We start from the raw sequence: 18,228 nt of genomic DNA on the forward strand, positions 1-18,228 counted from the left end.
TCTGATACTATGACAAGGTTCTTGCGGTGCAAAAGGCCCTTATGAGTACTTCATTACCACAAATCCAAGGCTGTGAAATGGGGTACAGTCAAAAAAAAAAAAAAACACGAAAAAAAAAAATTTCACATATTGAGAACAAACAAAAATCTCCATATTTAGGTGTGAAAGAGTTTGTTAATATTATTATTTTTTAAATTATATTTGTACTATTTTATTACTATTTTGAACAATTATCATTATGAGCAGCTAAAATGTAAACAATCTGGATTGGAAGCATAGTTTTTGTCATGCCAAAAAAGCACACTAAAACTAGTTCAGACTTACATTGCAATACAAAACATATTCACAGATACACTAACAAATTAATTTAATAATAATAAAAATAAAAAATAAACTTAAATTAAATTTTGTTTTAAATATTTAAAGGTGCAATATGTAATTTTTCTGCTTTAAAAATAGCAGATATCACTATATCTATGTTATATATATTTTTAGTTGTGTACTTACATTATCCCGAAAGTTTCCACGAACTTTCAAATCCAGAGAAAATTATAGTTTAATTAGAAGACACGGCACGTTTCTTTATTTCCGTTTTGTCGCCCGTCTATGGCGTCATATAAACTTTGACCCCTCTAGTTTATCTAACTTCCTGCGGAACCGCCAAATACAAAGGTGAACAGAAGCAAAGACGAGACGAAGAAGAAAAAGTAGTAGCTAGCCTTGATCGAGACTATTATATTTTATATTTATATTGTTTATATTCGTATTTATACCTCAATCAATAACTTAGTTATGGATCATGATTATGCTTTGCCTGCACGTTCTGTGAAGCGCAGTCAAACATACGGGTGAAATAAATGACCTGAGAAGGTTTTGGGACAAGAGAACAAACAAGACACGTGTAAATATTGGAGTTGCATTTCCAAGATAGAGAGAGCTTCGTGACAAGCTGAAACTACAGAGAGATGCTTGCATTCTAATAAACAGGTATGCATCCATTCAGCTAACTGTATCTATCCGTATATTTTGTGAAACGATGTCTTGTGTAAAACACAGACGGACTAGCTCTCATGTAGAGTATAATGTAAATCTACATGTGTTCTATATCTAGCTGGATAAAGTAGCTTCAAATGCAGTTCACTATCTTGTTCGATATCATAGTATAAACGTAATTATAATTATTAACGAAAGGCAACCGTGTTTTTTTAACATATATTACTACTAGCTAGATGGAATGTGGGGAAGTCGTGGCCTAATGGTTAGAGAGTCGGACTCCCAATCGAAAGGTTGTGAGTTCGAGTCCCGGGCCGGCAGGAATCGTGGGTGGGGGGAGTGCATGTACAGTTCTCTCTCCACCTTCAATACCACGACTTAGGTGCCCTTGAGCAAGGCATCGAACCCCCAACTGCTCCCCGGGCGCCGCAGCATAAATGGCTGCCCACTGCTCCGGGTGTGTGCTCACAGTGTGTGTGTGTGTGTTCACTGCTCTGTGTGTGTGCATTTCGGATGGGTTAAATGCAGAGCACAAATTCTGAGTATGGGTCACCATACTTGGCTGAATGTCACTTCACTTTTTTTTTGAATATTGATTTGATAGGGGTCTGATAATTCATATATCTCTCCGTTCGAAAAGACGTGATTGTCAAAATACTAGGCTGCTGCTGCTGTAGGTGAAGGGAGACCGCTGACAGACCAGGCTCTTGTCTTCATGACAACAATATCTATACTTCATGTTGAACATAAATATAAAGCCTACTGATAAAGGACACCATCAACAGTATTGATGGCAAAATAGACTATGTTTGACAGGTGCAATATTTGAAAATCGATAATTATTTATTTACTTTTTAAATTACATTTATATCTGAATTTATGTCAACCTATAGACTTTCAAACATCAAAATGTCATGAATTAATATGTATTTGTGTACAAAATTACATATAAACATATTTTCCTATTATATTTTGCCTGGAAACGCTTCCAACACGCGCGAGTGTCGCGTGAAAAATAGGCGTCGGTTCTATTTCTAGCAAGCACGTGTTTTCCGCGCGCCTTGAGCCGCGCCTGAGACCCGCGGCTCACACAGGCAGTCTGCAAGCTCTAACCTATTAACATGGGAGCCGAATTAAAAACTGACACGCCACGCAGCTGAGACGCTTGCGCCACGCATCCAGTGTGTCGATGGCCTCAGTTAAAATGAGTGAGGAATGTGGGGAGCGAAAGAGCGCGTGTTCCAATGAACAACAACTCCCATGAGTCTACGCTCTTTCCCGACGTCATCAAAGTACGTCTTATGTTATTATTTTGATTGAGTGACCCCTGGTGGCCAAAAATTCCATACTGTACGTTTAATATTTCTGGCTAATCTCCATATTATGCATAATGCATTATTAAGTATTGTATATGTTTAATTAAAGATATATTATATATTTAATGTATAAACAAACATGTGCAATATATTTATTTATTTTAAATAATCAGACAGACAGACCTCAAAAAATTTGACCAATCGCATTGTGCCTGGATCTGTACTCTGGGACATGTTTTCATCACTGGTCACACCTTACCAGCATCTGAGAGCAAACAAACAATCGCTCAAAGACTCTCGCAGACTTCAAACTCTGCACTGTGTAAACAGCTTCTCAGCAGTCTATCAGGGGGCACAGCCAAAGCTCTTTGAAGAGTGTTTCAGGACCAAAAAAACACCAAGGCACTTCAAACAACACTAAAGGGACGGCAGCAGTTGATCCCATGCTTTCAAGGTTGCAGAGCTGTGTAAACGAATACACGTCCACTCTACAAATACAGAGAGACACTTCAGTCACAGGAGTAGGACCACCGTGGCCGTACTGCCCACCTCATAATTAACGCTGATCTCCTCCTAAGCCTGTCTACAGCTGGGGTCTCTGGTCCACAGGGGCCCGCCGAGGACCCAGGTGTAAGTGCTGATTTCACACAGCCATGGTGGCCCACCTCTGGAGTTCATTTAGCCCCACGGTAGGGATAAAAGCAAGATGCATGGCCAAACCAAGCACAGCCCACCCCCTATTTACACAGCACTGTTTGGAACTAGTACTTTTATAATGGAAAAGCTTTCCTGTGCAATTCTGTTGATGGTACTTTTATACTTGCACAACTGGGATAATAGCCACAATTATTGGGCGTTTTATTTCACATTATAACTAAAGGCTAGATTTGCATTTCATGCAGAAAATACCAGTGCTGAAAAGCATAATAATAACCTTGTTAAATTATTAAGCAATTTTATATAAGGGTTTGGGCTTTTTTTATTTCCTGTCAACGGTGTATGAGAATATAGTATGTGCAGCAAGGAAGCCCAAACAAGGGTTAAATAGATTCAGTATGCAAATAAAGGGATTGCATTAAAATGCATTAAATGGAAAAAAATTCACATTTTTATCTTACATTTTCTAATGGGCCCAAACAAAATAGCACAACTATGGCTTTTATAATCACTTAAAGTTGAATGAATATTCAACTTTGATTATCAATGTTTAACGTTCATATTGATCATAAATATTTAACATGATTATCAACAGATGTTATTATAGAGCTGAACTAAAAAAATAAAATAAATACTTATTAGAAATTTTCACATGACTTATCTAGGCCTGAAAGTGTCAAATCATATAGAAAAATTTAGGCATGTCTGATCAATATAGTGCTGATTTGCATGTACTATAATTACATAGGCTACAAGCTGCTGGCATTTAATATTGCAAAAACTGATAAAAGTATTATCTTTTCCATTTTTAATGGCCAATAAATGAGGAACTACTGAGGAAAAAGAGGAGATAGATGCACAGTGAGGTTGCTCTTGGATTAATAGTGGGACACAGTCAACAATTAAAAAAATAAATAAGAAATGTGCTGGATCAATTTTAAAGTTTGTGTGCACTCATTCATATTTATCAGTTTACTTTCAACAGCTTATTAAAAAAATAAACTGTGGAAGAAACACATCTACTGCATTAGAAGTGTCATTATTATTCACCCAATTAATTTCTTGCTCTACAAACACAAAGTGCAGCAGCTGAAGGAACAGAAAACCTTGTATTAATTAGTTCATATTAATCTCATCTTTCCCCTTTAAAACGTTTTTATTATTATTATTTCTTTTTTATTTCAACTTTGTTCTCCTGAGAGAATCAAACAAATGGTCAAAAACTATTTTATTTTCTTAGCTATAAGGAACATGAAGAGAAATTGTCTTTATGTTTAGGTTGGCCATTGGGAACCAGACACCATTTGAAGGCCTTTAATGGTTTGAACGATAAGGTTCCTGGTGACTGACAAATTAAAACAGCCACTCTGGAAATGTAATGAATATAAATCTCATTTATAGAAAATATTTCAGTGAGTGTTATCCTCATGTCTTTCTCCATTTCGCAGTTCACAGAGCAGACTGTTTACAGATACTGAGAGATAAGAGCCAATTAGGAGTAAGAGCTGCAGATATTATTAGAAGAAAATTTTTCTTTTGCTAATAAATCCCCTTTACCTGCCAAAAAAAACATTGTCCCCTCCCTGCTTCATCCCTCAAAAAATCTGTTCCTCAGGCATACTTTTCCACCCTGCTTAAGATAACATCCTCCATCTGTGGACTTCCCACTTCACAACGTTTTATTCAGCATCCTAACTGCTTTTCTCATTTGTTTAGAAATCAGACTGTACAGCTTGTGCTGTAAGTTTGTTTAGCGCTAGCACTAGAATTATGCATTTTCTCACATTTATTTTATGCTACACAATCTTCTTATCTTGTCACATTAAATTCAGTATTCAAATCTGTACTACAGCATATTTGCAAACTTAAGTAAAATATGATTTTTCTCATTGTGGCACTATACACTTACCTACGGAGGTCAAAAGGTTGCACAGGAAACAAGGAATCAGGATTCAGTCATTTCACATACACCAAACGTAGGAGTCTAGTCTCACTGCTTCTCCCTCAGAGTCACCTATTATCCCATGGGAGACTCACACAGACATGAATGTATGTGCATGTTTGTGTCTGTCTGTGTGTAACGTGTCGGCCCCAGACTAGAGGACTGGTGGAACTGTGGGGTTAACGGCATGAATGAATTCATTCTGCCTCGTGGGAGCTGTCTCTGTTTCGCTTGAGTGACACTCTCTAGACAGATGCCACGTTCTCCGGGACAGCCTTCACCAGCTGAATATCCTGAATTTCCTCTCGTGTCAGTAACAGAGGAAAAAAAGAGAGAAGAAAAAAGATGACAGCTTCTCTCTAGAGCTCCCCTTCTCTCCTCTGCTCCAATCTCAGGGCAGAAACTCAGCATTTGTTGGGGAGAGCCCAACCTGACAGATAGTGCTAACTAGCACAGCCTCTTGAGACGCACCGAAAGGCTGACAGTCAGTTACGGTTTGGCTAAAGGGCACGACTCCTGGTCTGTGTCTGCTCATTGAAGGTGTCAGGGAGATGTCACCTAGCACAATGTTGAACCCACAACCCCATTCAATGCCTAACACCCCCAAACCCTGATCTCCAGTCCTTTCTGTATTTTCTTTCTAATACCACGGCATAAACAGACAAACATAACAGATGCTGTAAAAAGAATGCCTACTTAGAGAGAAGATGCACTTTTATCATGAGTCAGTCTGCGTAAATATCAAGGGTCTTAGATGATGTCTTTTTGAGCTTTTGTTCTAGTAATCTGGGAAGTTTTTTCAAACAATTTTGACATCTGACATAATTACAGCATTTGTACTTTCACAGAAGAACCGACAAATACAACATCCCATATTAAGACACTGTTGTGATGTTGCATGTCCATGTAAACACACTCACACAAATAAGAATCTTGAAACTAATTACTTGCTATGGACGCTGGCATTTTACAAGACTGGAATTTGAGCAAATGCTAATGTTTTCTTTTATATTGGCGTCATTAAAAGCTTCCAAATACACTACTTCAGTGATCCCAGTCTCCTTCCTGTGCAAATAATGTGGTCTGCTTCACACTTCACTTGAGAATTGTAGTAAATTCCATTTAAAATTAAATTAATTTGTAGTAATTACCGAAATCTTCTGAATCTGTTCACTTTAGAGAAAGCATCCTTCTCAATACTCCATAGCTCTATGGCTAACTCTAGCCCATTAAAAGCTAATAGCACTGAACCAAACCGTTTTTGTCCCAAATCTATTTAATCCAATGCTTGAGTTAATGCTTTGTGGACCAGACAGGCTTAATGTTCATCTCGGTGATAAAGATCACATAAATGCTTTGTGAGTATATGGGCACATTAGATTAGGGCTTATCTTTTTAGCCATCTATTAGCAAACAGTAGCTAGGTTTCTATCCAAGGCCTTTTTTTCTGAAAAAAAGATTTAGTGCTTCAAAATGTTTACTGATATAGCTGATGGAAATGCCATTTACCAATAAAATTTCTCAAGTGTTGAGATAATCTTTTTCCATTTAACCTTTGCACAGAAATTCTGTATCAGTAGTACAAATGTCGGAAGAATTAGTTTGGAAACACTTTTTGTCGAAAAAAGGGGCTTAAACGCAAATAAATGTGGTGTCACATGGCAGAATTAGCCTATTGACAGGGTCCGTCTTTGTGGTGTTGCTCATGATTGACTATTATTAAATTGTATATAAAATTATTTTATTAAGTCAATAAGATGAGTTACCTCTCAAATGAAATTAGAATTAGTAATATAATCTTGTTGGTTAACGGTTAATAATAGTTTAAAGAGTGCAGGTTTCTAGTTAGGAGAACTACCCAAAATGAACATCCCTATTTTCAATAGTCTAATAAAAGTTCATCAAAATAATAACAATAATAACAATTCAACTGCACCTCTTAATGAATATAGCCTGAGTATCGAGTAGTATTGATCGTAGTAATTCTTTGTCGATAACTAAACAGCACAAAAACTGGATGGAAACTTGGCTAGTAGTCGATTATCTTCTGATTATAGTGTTGAATTTATTGCAGGTGAAGATGCATTCATATTCATATCAAATAAATAATATTGTTGATGAATTAAAGTTTCTTTGGTGGTCTGAACACAAGTTTAACTGCATAAAAAGCCTTAAGGGAGGGCAAACATATCAATTGGAAAAAGCGATCGATGAAGTTCTTAAAATCTCAAAAGTTTTGCTTGTGAATTTTAAAATAGCAGTAATTTTTTTCATAATTCTAGTTGTATATATATTAGTCTGTAGTTTGAATACTTAATGTAACCTGAATTACAGAATTATTAAAACATAAACATAGCATAATGTTATAAACAGCATATTCTTGTATTTTGAGTCTCTTTAAAAGTTTGTCTTTTTATGAAGGTTATTTTGATAATGGGCCTTTTATTCACTGTACTGTCTGGTAAAGGGTCATGAATTAAATTAGGAAGATATTTATATCTAATAATTTCATATTGTTGAATAAAGTTTAATTTCGTCACCTTGACTTAGTAATTAGCATGAGGTCTTCAATCCACATTTAAAGAACCATATCAAGGTGATCTTAATTTAGCCCCTCCTAAAAACATATTGACCCCTGTCATCCCCCTCTTTAAAAACATTCTAAAATCACTATTAATTAATAATTAATATAAATTAGCTAAATACCTCAAAAACTTTCTTTATCATGAAGTTTCAGTGAAACCTTTATTAAACCTTCCTTCTGAAGTGATAGACAAAGTAATATACAGTAATGCAATCTGATTGGACCTTTTTTAAAAGCAGTGTATTTGCAACATTAAAAGCGGACATCGATTTGACAGATAAAAAAACGGCGTTAAAGGGACTGTAGGTGACTAGCATGCTAAGTCTGCAAAGTGGCCTGTTAGTGAGACTATGGTGCTCTTGTGGGGACTGCTCCTCACTGCTCCAAAAACTGTCAAGATACATTTTGTCTGCAGCCAAGGGCTAGAGGATGCAAAAACTAACCAATGAATAAACAGGGCGACTCTTCCTCCAAACAAGAACTACTCCGAGTGGGCAAAGCCAGCGAGGCTCAGTGACCACAATACCAAATGCACAAGGCTTTTCAGAGCCAAATCTGAAGTGACATTTAGAAAAGGAATGTTCGGTTTTGTCTGAAATCTCAGCGATTGACCCAGAATAATGTGGAAGGAGAGGGAGGACATCCATCCTTCTGCACTCTACTGTTCTGAAACGACACAGAGGAAAGATAATCATAACTTTTTCCAACCCCTTTCTCAAAATGTATTCGATGACACGGTAAAACACTTATTTATGTGTCACACAGGCCTTGAAATCTGCTACCTAGAGTCCTGTAGATCTCTTCCTAAAATCATATATTGTCATGGGTCAAACCGGAGGTAGATATTCCCTCGATGATATTTTCTCCATAAGCACAAAGATAAAATTATTGATAGCTGTTACAGGTTTTCTCTAGTGTGCGGGAGGATTCAGGTATCTAATAAAAAAGCTAATTTAAACAGATTTACCAGGAAAGGGTGTGTAACAAAAGTGAAGCATCAGAAATAAGATGAGAAACAAAAAAAAATGTATATATTGTTGCAAACATATGACTCAGGCTTTCCACAAACAACATTACTCAGATCATGATTTCCTGGGATCACGATTGTTTCCTGTGAATGTGTGAAGGGAGAATCATTTACAAGCCTCAACGGGGTTATTCCCATGGGAAAGAAGTGAAGTAGTGAAGTAGTTTGTTCAGGTGTTTACTGGAAGATGCAAGCTGCATGGGAATGTCATGGAGCGTCTGTTGACATTTACTCTGAAAAGCTAAATACTGCACATCCGCCAACTGTTTGATCATGTGATAGTAAAAAAACTGCACCTGTGATCCGTATACATTTTTTATTATTACATTATTACATATATTTATTATTTTGTGTATACAGACAGAAATTTGATGGTAAAAGTTAAAACACTTTCCTGGCATCATGCACAGAGGCAGAGCACAAATGATGCCATTGACTAACTAATGACATGTTTGCCAGTGGCGATGGGATGACAGTGGGGAGATTTATGTGTGGAGACACAGATGAATGATTCATCAGTTCTAGGGAACAGTGATGCTAGCACTGAGGCCAGCATCGGTGGCAGAAACCCTGCACTTTAACCGCGATGTGACAGTAGACCTGCCATTTTATCCGACACCTTCATTAATGCATACTTTATGGAAGCTTTAGAGGGGGGAAAAATAACTTCCTTGGCATGTATTTGCAAATAATGTCATTTATTTGCTCATCTTTATAATTATACATGTGTATTTACTGGTATGGTTTGCTATGGTTTTCTGAAATGTGTCATTTAACGCATCTGGATTGATGGTATCTAATATATATATATATATATATATATATATATATATAGGGGGACTGTCACGATGTTAGATTTTGCATATCACGGTTATTTATTGTGGCCATAATAATTCACGGTAACGATATATCATGATATCTATAGAAACCTTGGGCGGGAAAAGATATCAGTCAAATAATTTTTTACTTTGTTTATTGAGTTTTTCTTTTTCTCCAAATGAGCATAAGGATACTGATAAACACAGGGCACAAGACTCTGGCTTTTTCCATCTTCTTTGAAGCTCCTATGAAATAACAAGAAAATACTGTCAAGTTCAACAGTATGATGAATAAATATTAATGGTAACACTTTACTATAAATTGTCATTTATTAATGTATTAACTAACATGAATGAACAATGAACAACACATTTATAACACAATTTATTAGTCTTTTTTAATGTTAATAAAAATAGAGTCATTCATTGTTCATGTTAGTTCACAGTGCATTAATGTTTACAAACACTAACTTGTGATATGTTAATTAATGTAATTAACTAATGTTAACTAATGAACCTTATTTAAGAATGACCGCAGATGAGGCATTTAGTGCATGGCACTGCAACCAACTTAACATTTTACAGAGTTTAATGTAGCAGTTTTTCAAGATCCGTTTTAAACGTGTAACTGTTAATAGATTTGAACAAAGAAATAAAGTGTGACTACACACAGGCAATATTTATTGCAAATACAAAAATAATACTATAAAAAAATAATCACCCTTTACTCTAATATATGAACACAGAAAAACACTGTTAAGAGGTTAATATAACGTTTCCCATTCTATGACTAGTAAAATAATGGCAACTTACTGAACATGGATCTCCTCGGAGCAGCGTCTTCTTCTTGTGTGACAGGTGTCAGCGTTAAGGCACAATACTGCCACCTAAGAGCTCAACCAGGTACTGGCGCTGGAGTATTTGCATGTGGTGTTATCATAAGACAACTGTTCAGTTTAAATATTATGGTTATCGCTTATACCAGTATATCATCACACACTAAATTAACACAATATCGATAATTGTTACTCTGAATATCACGGTTATCGTCAATATCGGTATATCGCGACACTTTTATATATACACACACAAACACACACACACACATACATTTAAAATAAGATTGTTTTATAGATAATTATTGAAATAATCATATTTATTATGTAAGAAAATCATGTGTTTTAAATGACCAATTAATCAACTGTATGGTGTAATATTCATACAATGTCCATAAAAAATATATATATATATATATATATATATATATATATATATATATATATATAAATCCTGCCTTCTCCAAGACCCCATAACACATCAGCATGTCTAAATATAGCACCCACTGAAGTAGCTAAAACAAAAGTTAAGGGTGTGATCATTTCCATAAATTAGTCCATCCATCACTGCTGATTGGGCCAGAGTGTGATAGCAGAGCCTATATCAGGATCCTCCTACAAAAACCTGTGAACAAACATGCACTGAGGAATTATGGGTAAAACTCTCCGCTCCAGACAAATACACATTCATGTATTGTGTAACAAGCATCTCTATCAAAGAGTAAAATAGCCTTGTTGAGATCCATTAGATGTACCTTTTGACGGCTGCATGTAGAGGTTGTTATGGTACGAGTTGGGACAAAAGGATGGGTTTTGCATCATTTCAGGCTTTAATTGGAGCATGGATGTGGTCGTAGCTAAAGTGGCAGGTGTGATACTTTTGTTCAAGTGAGCCCAAAATGGATAAAAGCTGCCTTGCAGCAGATGCATGGATGAAACTGTTTTAAGCACTGATGATGTATTAGCTACTAAGCAATACTGAGGTAACCTGAAGATGAAGTGTGATTTATGATGTTCTGAATTAGGTGTAAAGATGAAAGAAAGGATGGATGAACTGTCCTTGGGTTCACTGAAGCACACAAGGATTTGTGTTTACAAATGTGTATGGTCTAAACTGCCCTCTGAATTGATATTCATATTGAGAGAGACTGGATGGATAGAGGACAAAGTATGTGAGTGGAGTGTAATGACAGCATTTTCCCTTTCCCACTCAAAGCATTATGTAATCACTCCTCAAATCCACTGCAGGTTTTTCATTTCTCAATCAGGTGAGATAAATCCCACTGCAAAAAATGTTTATTTACAATAAGATAAAATTAGTTAATATTTAATGCTATGCAATGCATTAGTAAAGCTTAATGCAATGAACAACATTTTTTATTATGACTTTTATTAATCTAGATTAATGTTAATTTTGAATACAATATTGTTTGTTGTTAATTCATGGTCACATTAATGTTATTTTTTTACAACTCGAAATTTAAAAAAAAATTATGTAATCTGTAAAATACATAAATTAACCTAGAGATATTAATACATGCTGTAAAGGTACTGCCAATTATTTCTTCATACCAAAATCATTAACTAAAGTAATGTAAATCATTTTTATCATGAATAAAATGGTCACATCTTGGAAAAATGCGAAAGATATATGCAAAAGAAACATGTCCTCAATTCCCCGATGATTCTATGGTCGACCACAATAGCCTGTAAAAACATAGCACACTGGAATTTGCCAAAATAAAATTGACTAAAGCAAGCCCTTCGGTTGTGATCGTACAACAATCTCTGAAATGAAGCTTAATCTACAGCTGGTATAGGCTCCATGGAGATATATGTGATGAAACAATAATAACTTGAGCTGAATAAGACCAAAATAGATGCTCTATACAGTACGTGTCTTGCAGCCAATTTTGAAAACATACAGAACAGTACACACTCACACATAAATCCAATGTCTCTAAGAATTTGCAAATCCCAACATGGCACTTGTGCAAACCATCAGGAATCAATAGGCTGCTTTAATGTGGTGAGGGGGGAGCGATTTAAAAAGATATTCAATGGTTATGTTCTGTCAATGAAGTCACTTTCACCCCTCAAAAAATACAACGAATAATGCCCCCAGGCAAACGGATGTTGCAGACAACGCACAAGGTATTAATTGCTTTTTGCAAGGTCAAGCAACCTACTGCTCCATAGCTCAGAATAAGGAGACATGATTCAAGTATGGAACATGACATGCCCTTATTCCAGCAAGGACAATCTGGAACTTCACTGGACCACATCATGTACATATGCACATTTTTAAAAAATGGATGAATAAACTAAAATATAATGTGATATATAGAATTCAAAATAATGTAGTCAAGTAGTATAACCGGTCCGAGACTCAAACCCACAACCTTAGGGTTAGGAGTCAAACTCTCTAACCATTAGGCCAAGACTTTCCCCAAGTAAATTTATATATATAATTAAAATAAATAAAATTTGACATTCTGAATGGAATTTAAAAAGATTGCTAAAACATTAAATGTTTTACATAAATAAAAAATGAACACATTAGTTAATACAGTATAATGTAGTACTGCAGTAACAGTGCTAAACAGTGGAAAACTGCAGTAGTAAATTGTAGTAAAGTGATTCCAGAATGCATTGAGCGGGAACGTTAACTACAATCACTTCTACTCCAATCACATACTCTGGTCTCACACAATATTACAAGGATGAAATGTCACCAAAAATGTTGTGATTCGTCTGGGTGGTCTAATTGAAACTCAGTGCTAAACAGGCAAAATCATTTCAGTCAGAGTACCAACAAGCCAATATCCCCTCAGGATGAAAACATCAAAGTTCTCACCAGCACTGAAGATTCGTAGCCAAGTAAAAAGCAAAATCGTCATGTTCTACACCAAGAACCAGACGGACAGACATCAGGACTTGTTTCTATCCCATCAACAGCAAGCCATTAAATAACACCAAACAGTTTATATAACCAGATGCATCTCAACCAGCTTCATTTATTAGACTGCAAACGTCAAGACATTGCGATCAGTTGTGAAGTCGAGGGATCTTTTTTTTTTTTTTCTTATGAGCACTTATGTTAGCCAGAGATAATTTAGATTAAGGAGAATACAAGATGCCCATTTAAAGCAGGGACTAAATAATGTGCTTTGCTGACCACACCAATTTTATTTTGACTGAGTTTGTTGTGCGTTGCGTTTGTGGCTTAACAACAGGAAACCACTCGACCGCAGCTATGAAACCCTGCAAGAGTCAAAAACTGGGTGGAATGCTGGTACACTAAAACCTAAAACAGCAAAACAGTTTACATGAACAATTAAATTGCTGTGAACTTATGCCCAACCCAGAGTTCAAAGCTCCATACAGTAGAAACTTTCCCTTCTATTTACATTACAGCGTCAGCTTTTCTGACAGATATTAGGTCATTATAAAACAATACAAGAGCGGGGAGAACCTTCCAAAGATAAGAGGAAGCCTAAATCTTTCTTTCTGAAGAGTAGTGAATGAGATGAAATCATCACAGATGGATGTCCTCACCTCGATAAACGATAGGCAGTAGGAAAGGGGGAGAAAAGAAAACAAGTTTGTGTATCTGCCGCCCCATTGCTGATATCATAGGGTCAAGAGATAAAGCCACCCAGAACATTTTTTAGACCAGAGAGAGTGAGAAAGAAATGAAGATCATTGTCTCGGGTGAAACAGAAAAAGTCACCCTAGATGGAACTCTTGCTACCTGGGTCATCATTCAAACCATGGAATGAGCTTTGCTCATGTCATTCTGCTTTTGCAATTATTTCCAAAGGATATACCACTCTGTACTGTTCAGAAAGGAAGAGCAATTCAGAATTTTGGTGCATCCTATTCAAATTAGATTAATAGATTAGAAATATGTATTTATGTACGCATGTATGTAATAATTTATTGGGTAGCTTAAACAGCAAAAAACAAGGGATGCATGGCATATCAGCCAATAGATATTTTATCACATTAGTCGACATTAGATTTAACTGTATATGTCAGTCAGTTTAACAGGCAAATTTTACCTATTTTTATGTTAAAGGGGTCATATGATGTTGCACAAAAGAACATTATTTTGTGTATTTGGTGTAATGCAATGTTTATGCAATACAATATGAACACAATAAGTACGGTGTAAGTACATAGCAGTTAAGGCAACTTCATATAACGTGGGACCGAGATTTCCATTTCAAATAAATGCTGTTCTTTGAACTTTCTATTAATCAAAGAATCCTAAAGAAAAGCAGCACAACTGTATTCAACATTAATAATAAGCAGGCATGTTTCTTGAGCAACAAATCAGAATATTAGAATGATTTCTGCAGGAAATGCCGAAAATTCTGCTTTGCCATCACAGGGATAAATTACATTTTAAAATATATTACATTACACAGATTACACAGAATACATAGAAAACAATTATTTTAAATTGCAATATTTCACAATATTCCTGTTTTTGCTGTTTTAATCATATAAATGCAGCTGTGTTGAGCATAAGAGACTTACAAAAGCATTTAAAAAAACCTACAGATTCAACCTTTTGAATGGTAGTATACGTGACATTCATTACGAAATAAAAATGTGTAAAAAGCATTGTGTTGATGATCACATTATTAACATAGCAACGGTCCAAGAGATTGGATGTAAAACCAAACTGGATTTAAGTACAGTGCGAACGAATTCTAAAATCTCCCTGTCAGTCCGTACCAAACCAGTGTGCCTGCGTACCTGCTAACATGCGTTTTCTCTCTTTTATTTTTTTCTGACCTTGGATTGGCATTTTTGTTTTCTTCTTTGACACTATACCAAATGACTTATCGGTGCGGGTTAATTGGTTTTCTAGCACTGGCATCTGGGGATGAAAATTAGGGGAGACAATGCTTTTTATATGTGCTGTGCTGTATATGACAATAAGCTCTTTTTTTTCTTATCAGGGATGCAAATTTTGTTTACAGACTGATGTGCTTCGTGGAAAAAAACACCTCCAGATGCAGTGCTAACAGGCATATTTCCTTTCACAGATCTTTTTCTGGTACAAAAATATTCCCTCAGAGTGTAACATCAGTCTTCGTTCACCTGGTGCTGCTGATCAACATCTAATAGTATCCTTTAAACGCATATGCGCACGCACACACCAACATCAAAAGTCAATTACGCCAAAATAATGAAGAAACCAAATTAGCCTCGAGACATTTTGCATCGTGAAAAATCAATAAAAGGACCATGATGACACACAACGAGGTGCCAATAAAGCATGGGGCTGCAGAAACATTTAACTCCCAGTCGTGGGGGTCACACAGATTCACTGACAAGTGCTATGGTAAGTAGTTTTGTCACAGACGTGTGACCTCTGGCCTTAATCAGCACGTTTTGTTTTTTTGTTCACCACTTCTTCAATCAGGGAAATCGGTCAGTGGCTGATAAGGGTCTATTCTAGAGCTAAGATGAAGAAAGACAGGGGTTTGGGGCTTTTTGAACACATCAGATAATATAAGAGCTGTACTAAGGAGAGTGGGATACGAGATGGATAGTGTATCACGAGTAGTAATGGCTTCCTCACGAGGGACCCAACCAAGCGTGGTTGGCTCCCAAGATGTGGCAGCAGAGAAGAACCCTCCCTGACACTGTGGCACAGATGATAAACAAAGGATCCTGCGAAAAGAGTCACACGTCTGACCTATATTCATTAAACGGATTCCCCTCTAAAAGTGAGGTGGATCAAAATTCCAGTAGTAATTATGTTGACTCCCAACCCCACACCCCGACACTTCTTTACTCCTTCTGTCATGTCTTGTGCTTTGAGTGTAATTACTTCAATCATGTCAAAATTTGTGCAGAAATGTTTCCAAATGAGGGCCTGGGTAGTGTTGTTCCATTAACCGCCCACATGGGCAACCACAGACATGGTTGGACACCTCAGATTTCATCTGCCAACAATGTGTTTTCAACTGTCGAATTCATGGGGAAACCACCTTACATCTCAAAATGAAGTTACAATGAAAATGTAGTAAGATTATACACTTACCTCCTCCACCGCCGAGCAGAGAAGAGTTTGCTGTAGAGGAAATAAAAGAGAGAAAAACAACATGAGTGTCTGCATTAAGGAATATGTTAAAAAAGAAGCACTTTAGCTCAATGCAGAGCACACTATCATTCAGATGAGAGCCAACAGAGACGTAGAACACTCCGAAGCCAGACGTTTGCACTGAATGGAGGTTTGAGGCGCCAGTGAGCTGGCAGCCATACTGCAGAATGCTATCATTACACTCCTAAATGAACACCATTGAGTGCTAAACACCCATCCCGCATGTTTTCTGTCAGAGCTCAGTGGGTTACACGTAGAGCTGCTGTGGTGAGTTTAAGCAGACGTGGCTGGGGCCCGGGCGTTTCTTTGATGCCATGTTTCTGATCTGCGATAGTGCAGTGGGCGGCCCGGGGTCAGCGGCCTGTTTTAGAAATCCCTACCACCGCCCGAATAAGAGTGCTAAAAACAGACAGAGTAAAACTATATTCCACTCCCCTCTACTTAAGAGGGACAATCAGCCACACAGGAGAGTTTGGCACCACAAGACAGTGTTATAGCTTTTTTCACAATTCTACAAGTGGTGAAGCCAATAAGAGGATTCATTAGATAAAAAATAAGGGTTACTGAAACATCAGAATTACTAGGATTATATCTGCTACAGACTACACTAAAAATGACTTAAGTGAATTAAAGAATAGTACAAATTTTTAAAAGTTGTAAAATAAAGACGTTACTAACAATCAATTATGTAAATACACAAAAACAACCATTCAATTGCTTATTCAAGCAATTTGAAATGTAGAAGACACCACATCTACACCCAAACCAAGGCCCTGGTATATCTTTAATTCAAAAAGAAAATGTATATACATTTTTAATAAAAACAAATAATGTAATCAAATGTATGTATATCAAATATTACTATAATAATATATATTGTATTACATATATTAAACCTGCACTGGTCAGAACAAATGCTAAGAGATACATCAGCATTTTAACAGCAAAGAATGATCCTAATGGTGCGACTGTGCTTCTATCTGAGCATTCCCAACAACGACAGCATGGCATCTCTTATCCCAGTGGGGACAACGAGAAAGAAGAGAATAATGACCCACGAGGGCCCTTTTATTTTTACTTTCTTAAATGTTTCTTTCCCTTTGTGAAGCAAGTCTCTCTGTGGGATTCGTATGATCTCTTTCCCTCACTCCTGCTCTTTTGTCTTAGAAAATAAGCGTCTAGGTAAGCATGGAAAAAAAACCTGCTACCTCCAATGAGATCGACACGACTAACCTTTCAGCAACTGATATCAAGGGACATTAAAATCCTCAAAATGGATGGGGCTTTTCCTTATCATAAGACAGTAAGCAGGAGAACAAATGGAGTACAGCTGCTGTGAAGAAGCAAAAGAGAAAATGTGTGCACTTTCAGAAGAATATCTCAGCGCTGCTGTGCTGTGGAACTGGCTACTTGCAGTATGATCCAAAGTGACAAAAACTTGAGTCTGAACAGGCCACCGTTAAAATCTAAACAGAAATCTAAACCAGAAGCATAATCATGCCATATTGCAGTTTGATGGAGTGATAAATCAAAAAACACATTAGCCCCCTGTCTGTCTTGTTCTATATCCAAGCAAAAAGGTACAAGAGGAGAATATGGGTCATGGATAAACGCAGTGATCAGTCGATACAAACTAAAAATAAAAATGTAAATATTTTAAAATGTATACAGCTACACAAATACTTTTAATAAACAAGCACAAATTAAATTGATCAAAAGTGACACATATATTTATAATGGTATAAAAGGTTTCTATTTCTGGCCTTTCTATTCATCAAAGAACAAAATTATGAAGGAGCACAACTTTTTTCAGCATTGATTATAAGAAATGTTTCTTAAGCATTCTCAAGCAACATACAGATTTGCCATCTGTAGAATACATTTGTAAATATATTAAAATAGAAAATTATTATCTTATAATAATATTTCAC

The 18,228-nt window shown here is 36.4% G+C and overlaps 1 protein-coding gene across 1 annotated transcript in view; it reads right to left on the minus strand.

Moving 5' to 3' along the window:
• Positions 1-18,228, minus strand: part of LOC132110296 (ADP-ribose glycohydrolase MACROD2-like) — a 577,997-nt gene that overhangs the window by 396,487 nt on the left and 163,282 nt on the right. The window contains exon 4 of the mRNA XM_059516865.1: positions 16,238-16,267. Within this exon, the coding sequence (XP_059372848.1) occupies positions 16,238-16,267 (30 nt within the window). The remainder of the gene's footprint in view (positions 1-16,237; positions 16,268-18,228) is intronic.

The sequence above is a fragment of the Carassius carassius genome, chromosome 30, assembly GCF_963082965.1.
Source record: "Carassius carassius chromosome 30, fCarCar2.1, whole genome shotgun sequence".
In the NCBI taxonomy this organism is placed as follows: Eukaryota; Metazoa; Chordata; class Actinopteri; order Cypriniformes; family Cyprinidae; genus Carassius; species Carassius carassius.